A 24,517-nucleotide genomic window follows, 5' to 3' on the forward strand; every position below is an offset into this window, starting at 1 on the left:
TGGTGTGTGGTGACCATTTTGACCCCACAGGTATTAGAGGAAAGTATTCAAAAGTAGACAGTAAAAATGAAAAACTCGATTTTTTTCCAATAATATGTTCCTTTAGTTTGAAATTTCTCAATTTCACGAGGAACAGGAGAAAAATGTCACCCCAATATATGTAAAGCAGGTTCTCCTGAGTAGAACGGTACCCCATATGTGGGCATAAACCACTGCATGGGCACACAGCCGGGCTCAGAAGGGAAGGAGCGCCAATTAGCATTTTCAGTGCAGATTTTTCTGAAGAAGTTTCTGAGCGCCAGGTGCGTTTGCAGAGCCCCTGTAGTGTCAGCAGAATAGATTCCCCCCAAAAGTAACCCCATTTTGGAAAGTGCACCCCTCAAAGAATTCATCTTGGGGTGTGGTGACCATTTTTACCCCACAGGTATTAGAGGAAAGTATTCAAAATTGGCCAGTAAAAATGAAAAACTCGAATTTTTCCAATAATATGTTGGTTTAGTTTGAAATTTCTCAATTTGACGAGGAACAGGAGAGAAAATGTACCCCAAAATCTGTAACGCAGGTTCTCCTGAGTACAACGGTACCCCATATGTGGGCATAAACCACTGTATGGGCACACAGCTGGGCTCAGAAGGGAAGGAGCGACAATTTACAGGAGCAAAACCGCAGCTAGTAATAGTTATTAGAATAGCGCAGTTACTAAAATAAAATAAAAAAAATGAGATTACAGGTAATGTGGGGTGGTTACGGGCAACCAGGGGTGGTTATGGGCAACATGAGGTGGTTACAGGTAATCTGGGGTGGTTACGGACAACATGGGGTGGTCACGGGCAACCTGCTGTGGTTACGGCAACCTGGGGTGGTTACAGGCAACGTGGGGTGGTTACGGGCAACGTGGGGTGGTTATGGGCAACGTGTTTTGGTTACAGGCAACGTGTGGTGGTCACGGGCAACCTGCTGTGGTTACGGCAACGTGGGGTGGTTACAGGCAACGTGGGCTGGTTACGGGCAACCTGCTGTGCTTACAGACAATCTGGGATGGTTACGGGAAACGTGGGGTGGTCACGGGCAACCTGCAGTGCTTACAGACAATCTGGGGTGGATACGGGCAACGTGGGGTGGTTACGGGCAACCTGCAGTGCTTACAGACAATCTGGGGTGGTTACGGGCAACGTGGGGTGGTTACGGGCAACCTGCAGTGCTTACAGACAATCTGGGGTGGATACGGGCAACATGGGGTGGTTACGGGCAACCTGCAGTGCTTACTGACAATCTGGGGTGGTTACGGGCAACGTGGGGTGGTTACGGGCAATGTGGGGTGGTTACGGGCAACCTGCAGTGCTTACAGACAATCTGGGGTGGTTACGGGCAACGTGGGGTGGTTACGGGCAACCTGCAGTGCTTACAGACAATCTGGGGTGGATACGGGCAACATGGGGTGGTTACGGGCAACCTGCAGTGCTTACTGACAATCTGGGGTGGTTACGGGCAACGTGGGGTGGTTACGGGCAATGTGGGGTGGTTACGGATAAACTGCAGTTCTTATAGGCAATCTGGGGTGGATACCTGTAATCTGGCATGGGCACCGCAATCTGGAGGGGGTAATTGGCAATTTGGGGTGGTCAGAGGCGCCGTGTCGTGGTCAGAGGCGACGTGTGGTGGTCAGAGGCGACGTGTGGTGGTCAGAGGTGACGTGTGGTGGTCAGAGGCAACGTGTGGTGGTCAGAGGCGACGTGTGGTGGTCAGAGGCGACGTGCGGTGGTCAGAGGCAACGTGCGGTGGTCAGAGGCATCGTGGCGTGGTCAGAGGCATCGTGGCACGGTCAGAGGCAACGCGCAGTGGTTACGTGCAATCTGGGGAAGTTACATGTAATCTGGCATGATTACGGGGAACCTGGGGGGGTTATGTGCAACCTGGAAGGGTTACAGACAATCTGGGATTGTTACTGATAAACTGAAGTTCTTATAGGTAATCTGGGGTGGGTACATGTAATTTGGGGTGGTTACGGGCAATCGGGAGGGGGTCACTGGCAATTTGCGGTGGTTACGGGCAACGTGCAGTGGTTACGGGCAACGTGCGGTGGTTACGGGCAACGTGCGGTGGTTACGGGCAACGTGCGGTGGTTACGGGCAACGTGCGGTGGTTACGGGCAACGTGCGGTGGTTACGGGCAACGTGCGGTGGTTACGGGTAATCTGGGGAGGGGTTAGGGGTAATTTGGGAGTAAACTGCAATTATTACTATAATAAAAAGTGTGTGTTTTATTTTTTGTATGTTTGTCACTTTTTGTACTTTACATATTCATTTTCACTGTATTACTAAGATTACTGTGATATTTTCTATCTCAGTAATCATAGTTCAGTGACAGAGACCAAATTGGTCTCTGTCACTTTAAATTTTCAGAGTTGGCTGGTTGTGAAGCGCATGCGCAATTCATAACCACCTAGGACGTCGAGGAGGAAGGAGCTCCAGGAGCAGGTGAGTATATGGGGAAGGGGGGGGGGTGACTGGGGGACGGGGGTGACTGGGGGGGTGGGGGGCGACTTGGGGGGTGGGGGGACATCACTTTTTATCCCCTGTCACCAATCATTCATGGTGACAGGGGATAAAAAGTGCCGGCGGCACATGGTACAAGCGATCAGCGGTATATAGTATATACCGCTGATCGCTTGTACCGGGACCCAACAGGGGGGTCCCCGATGACTGCCCCATGCTCTCCGCTACCTCCGGTGGCGGAGAGCATGGGGCTTTCATTCATTTTAACTCTTCCATTGCTGTGAACCGACATTAGTCAGTTCACAGCGATGGCGGCGGCCATCTTGGAAATGATGGCCGCCGGGGGAGGGGGGTTAGTGATCGCCCTACTAGGGGGGGCTGATCTGAGGTCTGGGGGACACTTATTTCATCTCCCCCCGCCGTAGATTCACGGCGGGGGGAGATGAAAGGCGGCGGCAGCACCGGTAATCCCCTTTACCGGCGGCCGCCGCTATAACGTTAATAGCAGCGATCGTCGGTTAGGGGGGGGCCGGGACGGACCCCACACACTGCCCCAACCCCTCAGCTACCTCCGGTAGCCGGGGGGATGGGGTGGGGGCCGTCCCGGCCCCGCAGCCTTATTCTCTGCCATCGCCGTAAAAATCTGATGGCAGCAGAATAAGGACCCTTAGTGACCGCCGTAAAAAGCCGTATCGGCGGTCACTAAGGGGTTAAGAAGGAGGAAGAATAGCTCGGGGAAATAAAAGCAGAGTGTATCTTCATCCGTCACTTCCTTCTACTGCCTATAGGGGTCCGCAAACTGTTTCCTGCTATGTTTAAAGGGCCAATGTGCACCTTACTGGTTCTTATCCTCGATGGCTATCTTCTCTATACAGAGGATCTTCCCAACACTCTATAGGGGAATGTTGTTACTCTGCACTTACTACTGCATCAAGTCTTCACTTCCTTAAAAAAATGGTGATGTCACGACCCAACTTCCAGAGCTGTGGCTGCTGGAGAGGATGACGGCCGGGGCCGGGGGATGCTCAGTGTCCCTCCAGTGCCCTGTGTTCCTCTGCCATCATCCTCTCCAGCAGCCACAGCCCGCACAGCTCTGGGAGTCGGGCCGTGACATCACCATTTTATCCAGGACGTGACATCCCCATTTTATCCAGGAAGTGAAGCCTTCATGCAGTAGTAAGTGCGGGGAAAAAAGCACTTTATAAGCATTTCCAGTAATAAGTGTATATTGGGGATTTGTATAACTTTTAGGGGGCAATACAATACTTTATTAAAATTGTTTCCCCTTTTTCCTTTAAAGGGGAAGGAAGAGGGCAGTAGGGTAGCCAGATAAGTTGAGAAAGAGAAATTTTGTCTGATTTAGGCCTCTTTGAGGCTGGTCTGCATTGCATACTTTTTTTTTTATAAACATGCAAAGTTTATAAAGTGCAAAGTTCAAATGTATAGTGCACGACTGATGTATACCTCCAACAGGAGACTCTGTTGAGACCTCTGACCAAAAGACTCACTGCAAATATCCTATATTCTACTCGCCATAAAGTGACAAATGTATTTACTAGGTTTCATCCACCTTTGTTACAATCAGGGCAAAAGTTTGAAACCATAAAAAGTCTGTTAATCTATTTTACTTCAGGTTCATGCAGTAAAGCAGCAGGTGTTGTTTTCTAGTGTCTAGATTACTTTTGTGATATTTTACACACATTATTGCTTGATTTACATTTTTATATAACCCATTCAGGAGAATTTCATTTTAGAAGCATTTATTCCTGTGTAGCGACAATGACTAGCATGGTAAACACCATTGTGTAAGCACTTCATTGCCTTATGGGCCTGCGTGCACATGTTTTTCTTTTCAGCTTTGTGTGATCAAAGAAAGATCAGTTGTATTTCTCAAGTTTCATGGCAAAAGACCCTCATAATTCATAGGTCTACACTTCCATAAAGATGAACGCGCCTAACAAAATTACCTAATGGACAGATCACATGATTAAAACACACACAAATTAAAGCTTATTTAATGTCTATAATACATCAAATTCGGGAAATGCACATGCAGGTTCTTGTTAAGAATCAGCATACAGTTCAAAGAACTTATATGCTTCAGACGTCTAAAAGTGGTAACATGGACCTTCCTGTAGAAAGAATCATGACTGAGTTATAAATTATGACTGCCTATAAGTAAATTCAAAGCAAATGTACCATCAAGGCATTAGGGAAGTCACACATTTTACATTATCTGGTTGGCACCGCTGAGGGGATCCTGGAGACACAGACCTTTTTTTCAAAATGCCACCCTATTGCCATGCTCGTGTGCACCAGGCCAACATGCACTGCAGACACCCCAGCCCCCCCCAACGAGACAATTTGTCCTCCCCTTAGTGAGGTGAACCTGTTGGTTCTGATGGAGGCGCGTAACCAAGGGGAGGCGATATTGTCACACTGGGGGGCGCCAGGCAGTGCTTAGAGCTGGACCGGAACAAGAACAAAACAGCACTGAGCGCAGGAACCGGAACCGGGAAAATAATAAACAAAGTAAAGTTACCTATCATTGTGCCCCGTAGCACCGCTCCCGGGTCTTGTTGACGGCCAAGCACCCAGGTCCCGTTGACAGTCCTATTGACAGTGTTCTGCAGCTCTTCCACCAAGGTGGCTGACTGGTTGAGCGCGAGATTGCTCAGCTGAACCATGATACTGCAGCTGAAAGAGCCGGGCACATGTTGTACCTGGCTTACAGCTAAAAATGATATCCGTTGGCGATCAGTGAGACTTGGGAGTGGCGCTACAGAGGCACGAGGAAAGGTGAGTTTACATTACATTGTTTAGTATTTTCACCCCCTGCCTTCCGCTCCTTTTAAAAAATACTGGGGTGTATGGAAGGAAAGAGTCTGGAGGAAAGAAGGGAAAAGGAGGCACATGATCAAAAAAATCAAAGCAACATGAGAAAGTATTACTTTACTGAAAGAGTAGTGGATACTTAGAACAAATTTCCAGCAGATGGGATTTGTAAATCTACTGTAAGTGAATGTAAACATGCCTGGGATAAACATTTAGCTATCCTAAGATAAAATAAATAATATATGGGCAAACCTTCTTTCTATCGATCTATCTATCTAATCTCAGAAAAACAACAGGATTTCCAATAGAGACAATCAAAGAAATTTTTCCTTTATTTACCCAGGACCACTGAAGAAGGAGTAGATGGATAGAAGAAAGATAGATAATACAATATAACATACTTATCAAGATACAGTTTTCTTTTATTTATTTAATAATGACAGAAAACATACACAGAAGAAATGTTATTACGGTCATAATAATCTCACTCTATTAACATTAATGTTAGTAATCTCGTATAAACTGTGTATCATCTGTTTCATTCTTCTTGAAGCCAGTTTTGCCCAGAATAAAGTGGTTTAGTGGTTTGAACTCACATTAGTCATTCTGATCTCATAGCTGGCAGTAGCTTAATATGGCAAAGCCAAAGATCAAATTAAAATACGGCATATTCTACTGTTATCTTGGCGGGGGAAAGAATAAATAATGTCTATTCTGCATATAAAAGTTTTCAAATATGTTCTAGTTTAAATATGTTTTATTCTTGAACTCAAGAACATGTGTAGATAAAATAATCTGCTGTACTGTAACAGTCTGTGCTGGAGTCTTTCTTCTGCAACCAGGTGCCAGCTTAACATTAGAGCAGTGATGGGGAACCTTCAGCCCCCCAGTTGCTGCAAAACTACAACTCCTATCAAGCCTGGGCAGCCAAAGCTAAGCTTTGGCTGTCCAGGCATGATGGGTATTGTAGTTTTGTAACCGTTGGAGAGTCAAAGGGTCCCCATCCCTGCTTTAGAGCTATACAGAACCACATAATACAAAAGAGATGCCAGACATTATCTAAACACAAAGACAGTAAAGGCAAATAAATATGAAATGTTCACACAACTGACAATTATAGCCATGGCTGATCTGTTTGCTGTGGTTATGTTTCCACTTACGCAACAATTTTTGTTGTGTAAAATGTAAGCAAGAAAAATGTGCTCTTCAAATGTATTTAGAAAAAATGGCAAAAGAGCCGCTGCGCTTGCACCTCCTGCTGGTTCTCAGAGGACTGGTCTCAATTAGACAAATTGTCTTTGAAGTGTACAATGGTCCACCAAGTTACAAAACTGATTTGTTCTGGGACGACCATTGAAACTTTAAAATATTGAAACATGAAATTCTAACAAAATAAAAAAACATTAAGATGAAAGAAAAATAAGATCACAACTGACAAAGCAGGTCCAACTTAAAGCGAATGTACCAGTAGTACAACGCTTTGAATTTTTTATTACATGAATAGATGTGGAAAATGTTCCAGGATAATGTAACTTATTGATGTAAATCTCTGCTCCAAGTAGTCATTTGGGCAGTGGCGAAGCTATCATAAAGGAAGGCCACGCCACTGCTACAGGGCCCATGCATTAAGGGGGCCCCTAGGCGCATACTGGCATCTAGCTCTTTTACTGTAAGCATTCATGATGAACAGTCACAGTTAAATACTGCAGCACTCTGACTGGAAGAGCAAGAAACCATTGGCTTCCCACCTTGCCAGTCACTCATCACTTGTGCACTTCAGAGTTGGGAGAAAGAAGGAACACTGAGGGACTGTGTAGGGCCAGGTGGGGGGATTCATGGGGCCTGATAGCAAAACACTGTACAGGAGGAGTACAGTATTTGTTTTGAGGCCCCATGAATCCTAGGTACGCCCCTACATTTGGGTGATCCTTCCCAATGACTGACAGCAATATATAGAGAACTGTCAATCTCTGATTTTGACCACCCACTTGCCTATTTGGCCCAGAATGAGCAGAGATTTACATGAACAAATTACTAGTTATCCTGAAATTTTAGCTACAAATTTATGTATCGATTTTCTCTGCTCCTCCTGCTCTAAAACATGGTGCCTGCAGATTACACTTTCAATGTCACAGGTTCCCTTTAAAGGAGTGCAGAAAACTTTGGGTAAGGCTTTGTTGACATCTAGATATTAGGTTAAAAAAAAAGTTATTAAAGAGTTACAGTTTTTTTTTTTTTTTCACATAGAAAACTGTAAAATGCTGGAGAGTTCCTGTATTCTGCTGGAGCTCCAGCTTAAAGCCATTAATAAAAATGACAGAAACATCTGCTTTCTTACGAGACAACCGCATCTGTTTGTCGGACTATAGCCACGTCGAAAGATTAGTTATATCTATCATGTGATGTCTGCCTTGATAGAATGAACGTTATTAACTTAACCTGCATGGTTATGTTTCCTTCTCTACTTACTAATCTTACTAAAATTTAAGAATGATACATAGAATTTTCTACAGACGGGTTGGTGGGCTCAGAAAGTAATAATGCTGGATAGAGCATTACATAGGAGGCATGTTTCAGCACTGAGGCAATACTTTTCCTGAATACCGAACTGCTTAATGGTTTGTATACGAAATGTGAATATGGGATTAAGTAACACCTGGCACGGCCATTTTAGAGATTTATAAACTCCTGTAATGTTTTTGGCTAAGTGTATACCTTGCTACACTAAATAGTACTGCCAGAGTCCATCTTAGTAACTAAACCTTCGTTCCAGCTATTCATAGCTTATGTTGCATGGAGCTAATTTTCAGGCAAAAAGTATACTCTACAGAGAATCTGTTTCAGGACACAGAAAGCCATAGCTAGGAGCAACTGGGCCTGCACAAGCCATCAATTACCCATATTAGCTACTATCTACAAATATATCTGTAAAAAGGAAGGAGAGAAAGGGGCACTTCCTAGTGTGGTATGCAGGGGATTCCAATGGGTTCCAATGTGAACCTCATTCTGTGGTTGTGCTAGGAGATAGGCACAACACTACTGAACACCATAAGCTTGAACCACCGCTGCTATTGAAGGCTGACAGAAGGATCCTGGCCATATGATTATGGAGTAGAGCTGACCTTGACCTGGTAGGCAAGAATCAAGGACAATGATGTCTACTGGTAAGGGCTGTTTTAGGCCAAGTGTGGCACTGGGCAAATTTTTAAAGCGGTGCCCAAGTGCTCTGATATTGTACTACAACATAGACCACCTTCATATTCAACTATGACTGATAGTAGCGTTGTTAGGGTCTTAATAGATTTAAGAGCACAAGCTCCCTATACATGCACACAAAATATTTCTATTCATTGGTACCAAACAATATTGCTTGTTCTATACTAGATGCACTATACTAAGACCAATTCTACTAATAATACCACTATACAAGGTCCAGATAATACCACCACACCAGGACCTCTAATATTATATAGTATGTGATTTATATAACCATACTGTTACTGAATAAAATCCACTAAAGAAAAGACCGCTATCACCCACCAATCCACCCAGTATAGAAATCATCAAGGAGACCAAGTACGGAGGATGAAGTCCAATTTTCGGCCTGAATTATAAACTGCTAGAGGCTAACAGGCGGCCATTAGGGCTTAAACGGGTACTCTGGGCTGGGGTCATTCTCAGTGTACAGCCGGGGAGGGGGTGGATATAGAACCCGCTGGCTATTTACCTCCCCGGTTCCCTCGCCTGGTTACAAATCGCGCTGTCCTGTTCTCCCGTCCGGCTGCCACTTCCTGGTCTGAGCTGCGGCTTCAGACGTGACGTCTCAAGGCAGTACAGCCATTAAGCGGTTGTAGCTAAGTCCCGTCTTGGCCACTAAATGGCTGAGCTGCCTTGAGACGTCACGTCTCAAGCCGCAGCTCAGACCAGGAAGCGGCAGCCAGAAGGGAGAACAGGGTGGCGAGATCCAAGACCCGATGCTGGAACCGGGGAGGTAAGTGACCCGCGGCTTCTATCCACCCCCTCCCGGCCGTACACTGAAAATGACCCCAGCCCGGAGTACCTCTTTAAGATTCCCTTATAATCTTTGTCCTTGATTCTTGCCTTTCTGGTCCAGGTCAGCTCTACTCCATCCACAAATGTATGATATCATAAGCTTACATAGTAGTCAAAACTGCAAAGAGTCTATGGCAGTCTAAACATATACCTCTTGTCTCATCATTGGCTAATTGGTCTTGATTTTTCTCCAGTGTTTTTATTTGTAGTGTCCAGGCTTCAGGTAGTGTAGTGTTGTAGATGTCTAACATCACGTCTGGCGTGCATGTGTTGACATAACATTATTCAAGCTGGCCATGCACATGTATACACCAACAGCTACAGTATCCTGGCCCTTGCAAGCTCTCTTTTGTACAGCCTGCACATTTATAGAAAGGGTGTAGAAGATTTGGCACTGCCAGACACTATCCTAGACAGTTGTCCTACTCCCGACAATGTTGGTGGAGGGAACACCAAAATTTATCTAATGGGTATGACTAGCTTTATAGCAATGGGCTCTTGTTGAGGTTATCTTGAACAAAAAATCCTTGGGACTACAGCCTATTTTACACTTCTTGCTACACTGGGGTGCAATGTCTAATAGATGCTTTACTAAAGAGGTATGAACTTTGATTAAGAAGGGCCCCCACATTGCAGTCCCAGAATACTGACTATGCCAGAAGCAGGACAACAGTGATAACAGGACATGTACAACAATAGATGTTGAGTTAAGGAACAAGATTACAGACACCAGGAATAGACTAGGAGCTGGGACAAGGAACAAGGAGACCAAGGACACCAGAAAAAGATGAGGAACTGGAGTCGGAAACATGATTGCCAGGAAAAGACCAGGGTCTGGAACTGGAAGCACAGATACTAGGAGTCAGAATCAAGTGTGGTACCACAAGTACCAAGAGGAGAAACTAATTGGCAAGGCAGAAACAGGGAAAAACCAGTAACCAAAGAGTTTGAGACAGAATCAGAGGAACAGTCGATAGACAGAGATGGATCAGGAAGTATTTAGGGCTGATACTCTAGCAGTGAGTGAGATGGTTGGTTCCTCCTGGGAGGAGGTCTGCTTTAACTCCCAACTATGGAATGAGTGAGGAGGTGGAGATATAATATCATAACCTTATAATTACAGGACAATCCAATGCAAAAACAACAAGTCTACTGCTAACTCTCTGTAAAGAGTTTTCAACTCTGACATAAAAAATCTAACTATTACAGCAGCCTTAGATGAACAATGATGTTGCGTAACTGCTGCCAAGCTAATTTCCCCTTATCTGATGTTACTACATTTTTAATACAGCTCTGACCCTTCTTGGTGTCATGTAGACGTGAGTGCTACTCAAGCATGCTCAAGTCTGATCGTTTGGCACTTGAATACTGGCCTAGGGAGTCCTGGAATACATGGAAACAGCCATAGACCAAAGACTGTGTCCATGTTTTCCAGCCTCTTTAGCCAATGGTATGGACCCAACTTGCCATTTTAACTTTTTTTTTTAGGGGGTTAACAACGAACAACCCAATATACCATATACTGTAATCTTTTAGAAAGCTATTGTTCTGATCTGTTCTAGTAAGGGATTTTTACAGAATATAATACACCATGATATACTAACATTTTCCAAGACATGACTGAATATTATTTATTTCCATAAAATGATTATCTATGTTCTCATCATTTTGAAGGAATAAATTTCCCTATCTATGTTGCAGCAGTCTCGGTTTTTATGTTGCTGACAAGAAATTTCACAGAGGCAATATTAAATGTGCTTTCTCCCCTGATTTCCATTATTCTCATTTCCAATATAGTGTTCTCATTAACATTACAGCGGACCGTCATCTATTTTTATAGTAGCCTGTTGTTTGTAAATTAAATAATCCTATTATTTTCATTGTAAAATCCTAGTGTGAGTCTGGAGTATATTTTTTTTCCTCACTGGAGCAGAACGTCAATAAATCCTCTTTTCTAAGTGGAGAGGTGCCCAATGTATTTCACAGCTTGCCTAAATGTTTCCAAAGTACTGAGCCAAGGTAATAAAATGAAAGCGTCCAAGCTATTGCCGATCAGAATTGTTTCAATGCTTGCTAACAGAGAACTGCCACAGGTAACAATGTTCCTTATGGGTTATGACATAGTAATAGCCTATTAAAAATCACAAAAATGTGCACAAAAATTAACAAATAAAAAAAACTCTAGCGGCTCAAAGACGGCAAGATTATTAAACCAAACTACTCAAAGGTTCGGAGAAAGAAAAGGTCAAAGTAAAACGTTCACCTAACACAAAAATCATTAAATGACAAAAGCAGCAGAAATACTGTTAGGATATAAAAGGAACACATTATTGAATGCTTAATAAAGATAGATGCGTTGAAATTATTCAGGCTGTATATAACTCCCCCGAGAGCGCTGAAGTAATTGACTGAATTCATTTCTAAACCAATAAAGAAGTAATCTCTTGAACAAGACAGATATCAAAAGATTAAAGAAGGCCAAATATTGTGCCTGCTGTAAATTAAAAAGAGAGCTACTTTTACCAATTAAACGCTACCGCTATTATAATTCCTGTCATGTTTTAGAAAGAGTTAGGCGCCAAGGTAACGACAGATTTTAAATATCTTTTCCTTATGAGTGATTTAATTAGAGAAGCAAAAGACTAAAGTGTGTACCTACTTAACCCCTGCTACCTACTGAACAAAGATCTAAATCCTCTGTCATCATACCTGATGTTAACGTATGACATAGATTTAACCGAGAGATGAAAGCCGGCACGGCCATATATAGTGACACCACTCTTTGAGAACATCTCTCCTTTCTCTAAGCTTTCCCCTCTTCAGTCTATCCTGAACGCAGCAGCCAGACTCATCTTCCTCTCCAGCCACTACACTGACGTCCCTCCCTGTGCCAGTCACTGCACTGGTTACCTATTAAATACACAAAACAGTTCAAACTCCTCACCCTCACCCATAAAGCTCTCCACAACTCTGCCCCTCCATACATCTCCTCCCTCATCTCCACTTACCATCCTTCCGGTGCTCTGCGTTCTGTTAATGACCTTACACTAACATCTTCTATAATCAGAACCTCTCATTCCTGCCTCCAAGACTTCTCTCGTGCTGCACCAGTTCTCTGGAACTCCCTACCCAAAGACCTCAGACTTATTTCCAAAACCCCCAGTTTCAAGCGTGCCCTGAAGAATCATCTCTTCAGGTGCACTAATAACACTTCCTAATCTCATCTCCCTCTCTGCTATCCCTTCTGCATCCTCTCTATAACCTCTTTGGTGCCATCTACATGGTTCTTGCTACCTTAGCTAAGAAAATGGCTTGTGACTGGCTTGCCCAATTACCTATAGGCACTTTGAGATTCTATGTAGAATGACTGGAACATCGACAAATAAAGCCCTTGTTGTCTCTTGTGTCACCCCCAGTCATCCTAGTCTGTACGCTCTCGAGAGCAGGTCTCTAATTCTGTATTTTTAATTTTATTTTAATTTATTCATTGTATAATTTAATATAAATATAACCTGTATTGTATTTATATATTATTATTATGTTGATTAAAGGGGTTATCCCAGAATCAAACATTTTCCCCAAGTACGGGATACTAGAACGGTGGATGAGCATGCATATTGCTGCTCTGTTTACTTTATAGACATTAAACCTCCATTGATCCCTGTTGTGAGACCACCATCATTCATGAGAAAAAAGGTCAAATGTTCCTCAAATAGATGGAGTGTAGGTACACATGGTTAGTCAGTATTCCATCACCATCTATGGTAATAAGGTAAAAAGACAAAAAAGAGGCACAGTGCCTCACCGGCTGTGCAAGTCTCAACTCCCGAGAATAGTAGGTATAAGGTGTGCTGTCAACTTTTTAGGTTATGTAAGTTGAGTAGTATATAGCAATCAACCAAGGCTGTAGCTCCAGGGTCATTGACCCCTATCGCACAGATCGATACAGTCCAACAAAATTCAACAAGTCGTGGATGACTTTCTGCACTGGCCCCTCAAGTAAAACAGGGTTTATTAAGGGTCTTCATCAGGTTAAAAATTATGTCCTATTAACCTGATTGTTAAATCAGTACTGTTTTTATACACCCTAAATAAACCCCGTTTCACCACTATTTTTTGACTTGTTGAATCAACATCTATGTTGAATGTCTTCCGAACATTACCAAGTGAACAAAATTTTTCAGCATAAACAGTGAATGGTAGATACTGTTAGGCTGGGTTCACACTATGTATATTTGAGGCTGTATTTGGTCCTCATGTCAGGTCCTCATAGCAACCAAAACCAGGAGTGGATTGAAAACACAGAAAGGATCTGTTCACATATTGCTGTAATTGAGTGGATGGCCGCCATATAACGGTAAATAACTATCATTATTTCAATATAACAGCCGTTGTTTTAAAATAACAGCACATATTTGCCATTAAATGACGGCCATCCACTCAATTACAACATTATGTAAACAGATCCTTTCTGTGTTTTCAATCCACTCCTTGTTTTGGTTGCTATACAGCCTCAAACATACAGCCTCAAATATACGTAGTGTGAACATAGCCTAAGTGTGCATGCTGGTCTTCCATTTCACCTCCATTGTCATCATCAGTGGGGGTCTAACCCCTGGTACTCCCATCAAATACAAGAATGGAGGTCAAATAGGGTCCCACTGGTTGGACTCCAATGATCAGCTAGTTATTTCCTATTCAATCAGTAGGGGGTAACCATTAATCATGGCAGAACCTTGGCATAGCCTTTAATTGTTATATCTCTTATGTATACTGGCATCTTCTATCTTATGACCACTCTTTTAAGAGGACATGACAAAAGTTGTAGTGTTGCGACAGCTGGAACGCTACAGGCATTACAAGGCACTGCAGAGTATTATGGGGGAATCACCAGTGTCAACCTGGCACATTATTGTTCTTGTATTATGAATACAAGTTTCTACCTAACTGCGGATGAAATTAACCAAACTGACTACATCATAGCTATCTATTATAGGGATGACGCTGTCAGTTTAAGTCATTACACCTGCACTTATGACACCTACACGAGCTCTACGCTTAAAAATAAACAACCAAAAACCAATACCGTATAGTATATCAATAAAGATATTTATTTATACAACTATTTGTTAAAAACACTATAAACATATAAACTTTGAGGCAGGAGATCACATGGTAAATAAATACACCACAATATACAAGATGTTAGGTATGAGCATAGGTTTGGAAAAAATGCCAGAAAGTAAAATAGTAACAACTAAATATATCTGCTGAATACTTAAAGGGGTTTTCCAGGAAAAATTGATTTTTGGTATTAGGAAAGGGTTAACCAAGGTTAACCCTTTTCTAATATACTTCCCTAACATTACTTGTCAGCTCTAGGAGATCCCCCAGCTGGTCACGTGAGTTGCCTGCTCCTGAGCTTCTGACTTCCTGTCACATCCCGGACCAGAAACACAGTGTTTCCGGTTCGGTGACGTCAGCCGCTGTGCCTGCATGTGTCCTCTGATAGAGCTGGAAGCTGCTGAGTCCTGTGTGAGGAGAGGGGGAGGGACTCGGGTATTGATGCTTTCTGATTGGCTCTCGGCAGCAGCACAGACATCCACAGTGTCTCTCCATCCCCAGAGTGTATCACACTCTACTGCAGCAGGCTGTATCCCTTCCGGAGCAGGAGCAGTGAGAGTCACTGTAGGAGGGAGATGCTGTGTGTCTGTGCTGCTGCCGATCTGATAGCTCTCTCTGTGACACCACAGAAATCATCTCCACATCGTCCTAAGCCACCCCTCCCCCCTCCACATACACACAGGGCTCCTGTGATGTCAGTGTGAACTTTCCTATAGATAGAGCTGCTGCTGGTGTCCTCCTATGTCTGTGTGGAGGGAGGAGGTCGGGACAGGGGTGGAGAGGAGCTCTGTGTGGCAGAACACTGTTATGGTCTATATTCCTCCAGCTTCTCCAGCCTCTGCCTGTGCAGCAATGGTAAGTGTCAGGATTACCGAGCTCACTGATCAGGGTTCAGAACCTGTCAGAGTTTGATTTTTTTTTCCATCTTATTTTCCAGTGATGGCTTGTGCTAAGCATTATGCTGATTGTATTTCCTCTGCAAAGAAGAAACACTGAGGTATTATACAAACAAGATGAATTTTCAAAGAAAATGATGCTCTACTGACAATACCTATTGACCTTCTAAAACTGCCCTGGATATCTGTATACATGTATTACCTAACCAAGTCTATAAATAAATAATAAAACCAAATCTATTTGCCACAATATAATAATAATATTTTATTATTATTATTATTATTATTATTATTATTATTATTATTATTATTATTATTATTATTATTATTATTATATTGTGGCAAATAGATTTGGTTTTATTATTTATTTATAGACTTGGTTAGGTAATACATGTATACAGATATCCAGGGCAGTTTTAGAAGGTATACAGTCAATAGGTATTGTCAGTAGAGCATTATTTTCTTTGAAAATTCATCTTGTTTGTATAATACCTCAGTGTTTCTTCTTTGCAGAGGAAATACAATCACCATAATGCTTAGCACAAGCCATCACTGGAAAATAAGGGCCCAATAACACAGAGTAAGAACGGCGGAATTGTCCTCCGCAGAATGCCGCCAGCCTCCGTGTCATAATGACGCTCTATGGGAGGTGCGCCCTGCATTTGTCGGCGCTGAAAAATGAACATGTTCATTCTTCAGCGCAGGGAGAGGAGCCGTGCGCGCCTCCCATAGAGCGTCATTATGACACGGAGGCTGGCAGCATTCTGCGGAGGACAATTCCGCCGTTCTTACTCTGTGTTAATGGGCCCTAAGACGGGGGAAAAAAAATAAAAAAAACTCTGTCACCAGACCCGAATTCTTCAGTGAGCACAGTAATCCTGACACTTACCATTGCACCATAGGCAGAAGCTGTGGAAGCAGGAAGAAAATAGTCCAAAAAAATAGATCTAATTCTATGCCTAGGCCTGGTTCACACTATGTAAAAACAACGGTCGCATTTCATAACAACTATGGCCATTGTTATGAAATACGGACAATGTTTTTACATAGTGTGAACCTGGCCTGAGGCTGCAGCACATGGTATTTGATTAGCTTGTTATACACTGCAATTCCAACTCTGGCCACTGGGTGTGCTGCATATGTAAACAGACAGAGCAGCTTGTAAACAAACAATACAAGATATAAAAAGAGCTTTTTCATCTCAATAGAAGCTGATAGAGAAGAAAAATGTATATGGGGAGTTTTGTCTTGACTTAGGCAATAATGCTAGATGATTTTTGAAAAAACATTAAAATCCTGGAAAACCTCTTTAAGTGTCAAGTAATAAGCGCAAATATGCAAAAGTAGCTGGAAACTGCAAAGTGCAATAGGAAATCCACAAGAGTGCTGCTAGTCAATAAACAATAGACAATGCACAATTGTAGCCCCAGACATTACATTGTACAGTATTGTTCCAAGTCCACTGACCTTCTTCTCATCTAAGGTATGTTTTGTACATCACTTCTCCTGACTTTTTTTTTTAAAGTATTCCCGGGAAAAGGAGATACCTAGGGTACTATTACACGGGCCGGAAATGGCCGTTCATTTTAGTAAACAAGCCCTGATCTGTTAGACCTATTACATGGCTCTATAATCGGGCAGTAAGGGCTGCATGGACATCGTTAGCGATCCTGTGCTCCGCAGCTTCCCAGTCCTGGCGGCAGGAGCCTCTGACAGGCCCCTAAGACGCTGCAGCCATCGGGACAGTTAAGCTGCGGAGCACAGGAGAGAAGACCGGGAGCGGGGAGAGGTAAGGTATCAGGTGTTTGGGGAATCGAATCTTCAGCCATACACGTAGCGATGTAATAGGATTGTGTGCATGTGTGTGAGTGGGGAGAGATAAGTATCTAATCACTGTTGTCGTCTATGTTCAAAAGTCCCATACATAATAAATGATGCAGTGGGTGAGCAAACGTGCTGCAGCTTTATTCACCTAGGACACAAGGGACTCTTGTGATCAGTGGGTGCCTTAGACAAAAGACCTCTTCCAATCTGCTAGCTATCACCTATCCAATAACTTTAAAAGCTGGAATAATTCCTTTAACTTACTCCTTTCTGCCCAGACACATCAAATTATTAACAATAATTTAATAAATTGTAAAAATACAATGCTTTAGTGGACCTTCAAACATAGCAATGTCTTACTTTGTCAACATAATGTTCTACTGACTGCAGTTTCCAGAAATGATCTCATCAGCATATCTGCTAAAGTCAATGTGGTTTTAATGAACCATAAATCTCATGCAAGATACATGCTCAATTAACCAGGGGTTTGCAGCTTTGATGCATTGATAAATAACCTCAAGGTGACCTAGTGGAGGTCAAAGGGAAATAGGAGCATGAATCTGTTTAAGGGCAAGCCGTGCCATTGTAAGAGAACTGCCCACTTTTTAATTTCTAGCTTTGTTAACTTTTTACCAGACTAATTAATGTTGTGATCTGAGTGCAAAAAGGTGATTTTTATCATTTCGCATAATACTGGAAAAACATCTGTTCAGTAGCAACATCACTCGCTGCCTCAATCTAACATATATATATATATATATATATATATATATATATATATACACACACATACATACACACAGTGGTACCTTGGTTTAAGAGTAACTTGGTTTAAGAGCGTTCTGGTTTAAGAGCTCACAGTTTTTCAAAACTGTGACTTGGTTTAAGAGCATTGCTTTGGTTTAAGAGCTCCCTGTACTGGGTAGGAGTGCCAGTGGGGGGAAGGGCATGGTCTGCATAGCAGGGTCTACAGCACTGTTCTCCAACCCAAGAAGTCTTCCTCACCTTCCAAATCATAGCAGATCCCGTTCAGGCTGGGGCTTGCATCAGGTGACAGAACAGTGGAGGTAATCTCTCCATAGCTGTAACCCCTCTCTCCTCAGACAGAGAGTGCTGCATGTATGTGCCCACATCTGCCCTGCCCATACCTCCATGCTTCCTGCAGTCTCTGTAAGTCCTTGTGTTTCCCATCCTCTCTATTACTGTACAGTAACTTATAATATCACACATTCTGCTGTTTCTGAATGTTTGTTTCATAAGTTTTACATGTTATTCAGAATAATAAATCATTATTTTTAGGGTGTGGAACCAATTGTCAGCATTTCTATGATTTCTTATGGGAAAATTTGCTTTGGTTTAAGAGTGGATTTGGATTACAAGCACAGTCCGGAACGAATTATGCTCGTAATCCAAGGCACCAATATATATATATATATTTATATGTGTTTTTTAATGTATGTATTTATATATGTATATATATATATATATATATATATATATATATATATATATATATATATATATATATATATATATGTGTGTGTTTAAGGTGGATGTATCAGCTAAGCCCATGGCTGCATATAGGCCTTTTTGTTAATATGCGAACAAGTACCCAGGGGGTGTTCCCCAATACAGCAAGAGCCTGGGTAAGTCCAGCCCATGTTCTCTTTAAACCCACCCCCTGGCCCACTTACAGTCGCCTAACATGTTTGACCCAGAAAAAGGACATGGGCTGTACTTGCTTGGGTTCTTGCTGTGCTGAGGAACATCCCTTGAGCACTTGCGCCTTATATTAACAAAAAGCCTTATAGCTCAACTATGGAGGGGACAACTAATATAAAATATGTATGCCCAGAATCATGAAAAGAAGCCCTATCTAGCAACAGGCTTATTTACACATTTATTATCCTGCCAATCCTCTTTAACCTTTTCATGACCCGGTCCAAAATGGCCTAAATGACCAGACCAAGTAAACTTTTTTCCTTTTTTTCCTCCTCGCCTTCTAAGAGCTGTAGCGTTTTTATTTCTCCATCTACAGGGCCATGTAAGGGCTTGTTTTGTTTTTTTCAGGATCAAGTGTACTTTGTAATGGTGTCTTTCAATCTACCATAAATTTTATGACAGAACCTCCAAAATATTATTTATGGGGTGATATTGGAGAAAAATGCAATTTTGTAGCTTTTTTTTTGTGTGTGTGTGGGGGGTCCGGTGTCTACGTATTGCACTTTACGGTAAAACTGACACTATATTTTTATTCTTTATGTCAGTCTGAATACAATAATAGCCATGTTTTAAGAGATTGCCTGATGTTTATTTATTTTATTTTTTTACTAACAGTAAAACTTTTTTGTTAAAAATAATTATGATAAAAATTGCCCTACTGTGACTCTTATAATGGTTTAAATTTTTAATCTACGTGGCTGTATGGGGTGTCATTTTTTGCGCCATGAACTCTAGTTTTTGTTTGTATCATATGTGTGTAGATAGGATGTTTGGATCATGTTTTATTACATTTTTATATATATATATATATATATATATATATATATATATATTGTTATTAAAAAAATCCGCAATCCTGGCAATTACGCACACATGCTTATGTATAACATGTTTATTTATTTACATATTTGTTTTATTGGTTCAATGGAAAAGGGGGTTGAGTTTACCTTTTATTGGGGGAGAAGCTTTGGCATATTTTCAAATACATTTTTTTAATAGCCCTAGGGCACTATTACCTGCAATAATTAGATAGCATATACCGTTTAATGCTATGCCATTTCATAGCATTGATCAGTATAATCGATGCTCTATGACAAGTTCCTTTGGTCAAGCAATCACACTGCAGGGGTCCTGATCGGTAAGTGACAGGAGGTGCTCCTGTCACACTTATATGCTGCATTTAACACTGGTAGCAGTGATCATGCCGCAGCCTGTCATTAACCCCTTAAAGCGACTCTGTACCCACAATCTGACCCCCCCACACCACTTGTACCTTCGCATAGCTGCTTTTAATCCAAGATCTGTCCTGCAGTGCGTTTGGCAGGTTATGCAGTTATTGTCATAAAAAATTACTTTTAAAATTGCAGCTCCGTGCCCTACTGGCGTATCTGTGCCCTAACTTTGCACCACCCCCTCCGTCCCTCCTCCCCGCCCTCCTCATCATAAAGGAATGCTTCAGGCAGATTTCCTCCTATTCCCCACCTGTGTTACCACAGCACATGGGCTGGATCATTAAGCACCTGTGCAATGTTCAGCATGGAGAAAATGTTCCAGTGGCATTCCTAATGATGAACAGGGTGGGGAGGTGGTACGGAGGGGGTGGTGCAAAGTTAGGGCACAGATAAGCCCGTAGGGCATGGGGCTGCAATTTTAAAAGTACTTTTTTAGGACAATAACTGCATCACCTGCCAAACGGACCGCAGGACAGATCTTGGATTAAAACCAGCTATCCGAAGGTACAAGCGGTGTGGGGGGTTTAGATTGTGGGTACAGAGTCGCTTTAAGGGGTTAATGACTGGCTGCGGCATGATCACTGCTACCTGTAATTAGAAGTGACAGCCTGGCTGCTGATAGCAGCCGGTTGTCACCTGCTGTGAAGCGAGCTCAGCTCCCAAGCTTCATAGCTTTATAGGAAATAATGGCATACTGGTATGTCATGGGTTCATGACTTTAACTTACCCCTTTAAAACGGCTTAGTTAAGCAGATAGCAAAAGCGCAGTGTGCACTTAGCCTTACGCTTTGAATGCAATCTGATTATATGGAAGATGTTTACAAGTGAAGCTGTGTTATTTATAAATAAATAATGATGAAATTCGAGTTATATGGCATTTTAATGAGTGTTTTATGTTTTTACTCTATAAAATAGAAAACAATATTTATTTATTTTTTTTAATTTTGCTTCTGACATTTACAACATGTGTTTACATATAGAGGAGTTAATTTATATATGTAGTTTATCAGTCCATTTCCCACACTGCATTTAAAGCCTCTCTGGGGCTACAGAAAAGTGTTCTCCATCCATTATAGCTTCTTAGGTCATTTTATAATAAGCTTTAAAAAAAAGCCAGGATGATGAGAGCTAATGTTCATTGGAACGTAACCCAATTAGCAGGGCACTGGGCCTGTATGGCTCCTATAGTACAGGAACATTCAGCTTGATGGTATTATATTACAGGTACCATCAGACTAGTTGTATACAGTGGTAGGCTATGTTCACACTACGTAAGTTTCGTATTAATCATGGCCGTTGTTGCCTATTTGCAACAATGGTCGTGATTAATACGAAACTTACGTAATGCTGCAGTCTATGGAATCCCAGCCGGAGTGTATACACATGACATGTCAGTTTTCTGCGGCCACAGAGAACCTGTCAGTTCACTCAATGGAGCGTGCGGCTTTGGATGCAAGCTCCATTGTGTACAGCAGCGAATTGGGATGCGGGTGCGCACAGATGCGCCCACATCCCAATTAATCCTAAGTGAATAACATCCGCAGTACGGGCTTAGATGATCTTCTCTGACACCAGCTGTTCTGTGACCCGGGAAGGTCACAGAACTGCCAGAGTCTTAAGCCATGTGAAGATGGCCTCATTGTGCTTTACATATGAGGTCCAATGGAGCATGTTGCGTTTTCATATGGAATCCAATGTAAAAGACATCCATTTAGGATCTGACACATATGGAGAAGAGCTTTTATACTTGTTTGCAGTTAAAACAAAAATGCACAGTATAAAGAAAATCGCATTATTATTATTTAGATGCTGTCGCTTACCTCTGCTCCTATAACCATTTGATCCCTTGGGACAGTGAACATGCATTCATAAAGCTTATAGTGCTGAAATAAACTGAAAAGAGGAGGAGAACAAGGAATTACATCAATATACAAAAAATGATACAATGGCTTAAGAATGGGAAAGTAGTATATGCTGCACATCATGTAAATCTATATTAAAGAGGTTGTCTGGGCAAAGGTAATATGGTGCCTATATACTTGCCTCCTGCTCCCTCCATTAAAATGTCTACATGTCCTATCAGCACACTGGGCAGAAATTCCCCATATGTTGTGCTGCAATAAGGGAAGGGACATTTACGGTATAAAATCCTATGGTCCATTGTCAGAGAAGCCCATTCTGGATGATAACATTACTACTAAATTGGCTGTCCAGGCAAGGATATAGTTTAATATATTGCCCAAGGAAAAGGGGAGTAAAAGAGTAAGCATACACTTCCCTCCTCTGCTGGTGCCAGGTTCACGTAGGTTCAAGTAGAATACAGCCGTAATTTTGATGCAAAATATGGCTGTATTTTTAAATGTAATAATGCACATCATTGAAGTCAATGGGAAATTGCCTTCAATTTGGCAGTGCACAAACGGTATAGAAAACCGTCCGTCATTGTTAATGACTGTTTTATGACATGCTTTTGCAAAATACATTGTTGACACATAACACATTATTTTATTTGCACTCAAAATTATGATTGTAGTTAGCTTTCATGTTACTGTGTGTGACCCCGGCCTAAAGGCTGTTGTAAACCTCTGCATGCAGTTGGCTACGTGTCTGGCATCAAATTTTGTGTTAATGCCAGGGAAATCTCTACATGTGTTCAACAAATTTGATGGCCAATATATGCCACTAAATACAGAAGTGTATGTTGTATGCATCATTTCAACAAATATAATGTGAGAGCATAAATTAAAGCATTACTGTCTCTTCAGACATGTAACACAAACATGTCAAAACTTTTGATTGGTCAGGATTAGAGATAAGCGAATCTTGAGCATGCTCCAGTCCATCCGAACCCGATCGTTCAGCATTTGATTAGCGGTGGCTGCTGAAGTTGGATAAAGCCCTAAGGCTATGTGGAAAACATGGATATAGTTATAGCTGTATCCATGTTTTCCAGACAACGTTAGGGCTTTATCCAACTTCAGCAGCCCCCGCTAATCAAATACCGAACGATCGGGTTCGGATGGACTGGAGCATGCTCGAGGTTCGCTCATCTCTAGTCAGGATGTTCAAACCTCACCAATCACAAGAATGAGCTGAGAGAAGCGGTCTAAGGCCCCCTTCACACGTCCGGAAAATCTGTCCGGATTTCCGGACTCATAGGCTAACATTAGACACGGACACCCTTCCGGATTTTTCCGGAAGGGTGTCCGTTCCGGTAAATAGGACCAGATTTTTTAGATCCTGTCCTATGGGAGCGCCGGAATCACGGACATTTTCCTGATGTATATCAGGAAAGTGCCCGTGATTCTGGAATGGTAGAGAGCCAGGACCTCACCACGGGACTGGCCGCCGGCCGATCACCCGCACCGCACAGTGTGCCTGGTACTACAGGGCTGGCTGGCCGGCCAGAGTGCGGTGCAGCCCCCCCCCCCCCCGGCCGCCCGACCGCCATCATCTGCCCCCTCCATCCCCCCCCCGGAAACTCACCACCGGCCCGCCGCATGCTCCGCACCTCCGACCGCCGCCGCCCGGACCTCTGCACTGCGCTCTGCCCGGACCTCAACCTCGCTGCCCCGTCAGAGCAGGATCCAGGACAGGTGAGATTACCCCTTTAGGACTACTACTCCCACCATGCTCTGCTGGCAGGCCATGATGGGAGTTGTAGTTCTGCAGCCTGTGGCCATCCAGGTACACTAGGGGCTGTGTGGGTACCTGTGATTTATGTTGGCATACTAGACCATCTCATCAGGAAATCCTGAAGGTTTTTCCTGATGGTTTCCTGATGGTAAAAACGGATTACTGTCAGGAAATCCTGATACTTTCCTGATGACATTTGATGTCTCCTGATCAGGATTTCCTGACAGTAAAAACTGACACAGACGTGTGAATGGGTTCTAAGAGCTTCACTTCCGTCTGATTGCTCCATCCTATCAATTGTAAGACATAGGTTCTATAGGAAGTCTATGATGTCCTTCTCCAGCAAGGAGTCGGATAGAGCAGTGAGCCAGGGAGTGAAGCCCTCAGCTAAGCACTTCTCCTGATTCTGTCTAGCAATCATTGGAAGGCTGAATACCAAGACACTCATCAATCAAAACTTCTGACATTTGAAATTTTTTCAAAGTGACAGTAACGCTTTATATTAAAACCTCAAATCCAAATAAGTTGGGACATAGAGTAAAATGTAAATAAATTTATAAATAAATCTACATATATAAATATAATTTTATATTTATAAATAAAATAAAAAATATATATAAATGTATTAAAAAATGCAAAATGCAAAGCACAATGCAATGATTTGATAATCTCATACATCCATATTATATTCACAGAAAAT

At 42.4% G+C, this 24,517-nt stretch overlaps 1 protein-coding gene across 2 annotated transcripts in view; it reads right to left on the reverse strand.

Annotated features, from left to right (window-relative positions):
* CABCOCO1 (ciliary associated calcium binding coiled-coil 1) overlaps window positions 1-24,517 on the reverse strand; it is an 86,790-nt gene that overhangs the window by 33,309 nt on the left and 28,964 nt on the right. For both annotated transcript variants that reach the window (XM_069979067.1, XM_069979068.1), the window contains exon 5: window positions 22,002-22,074. In XM_069979067.1, coding sequence (XP_069835168.1) covers window positions 22,002-22,074 — 73 coding nt within the window. The remainder of the gene's footprint in view (window positions 1-22,001; window positions 22,075-24,517) is intronic.

The sequence above is a fragment of the Dendropsophus ebraccatus genome, chromosome 8, assembly GCF_027789765.1.
Source record: "Dendropsophus ebraccatus isolate aDenEbr1 chromosome 8, aDenEbr1.pat, whole genome shotgun sequence".
Classification (NCBI taxonomy): Eukaryota; Metazoa; Chordata; class Amphibia; order Anura; family Hylidae; genus Dendropsophus; species Dendropsophus ebraccatus.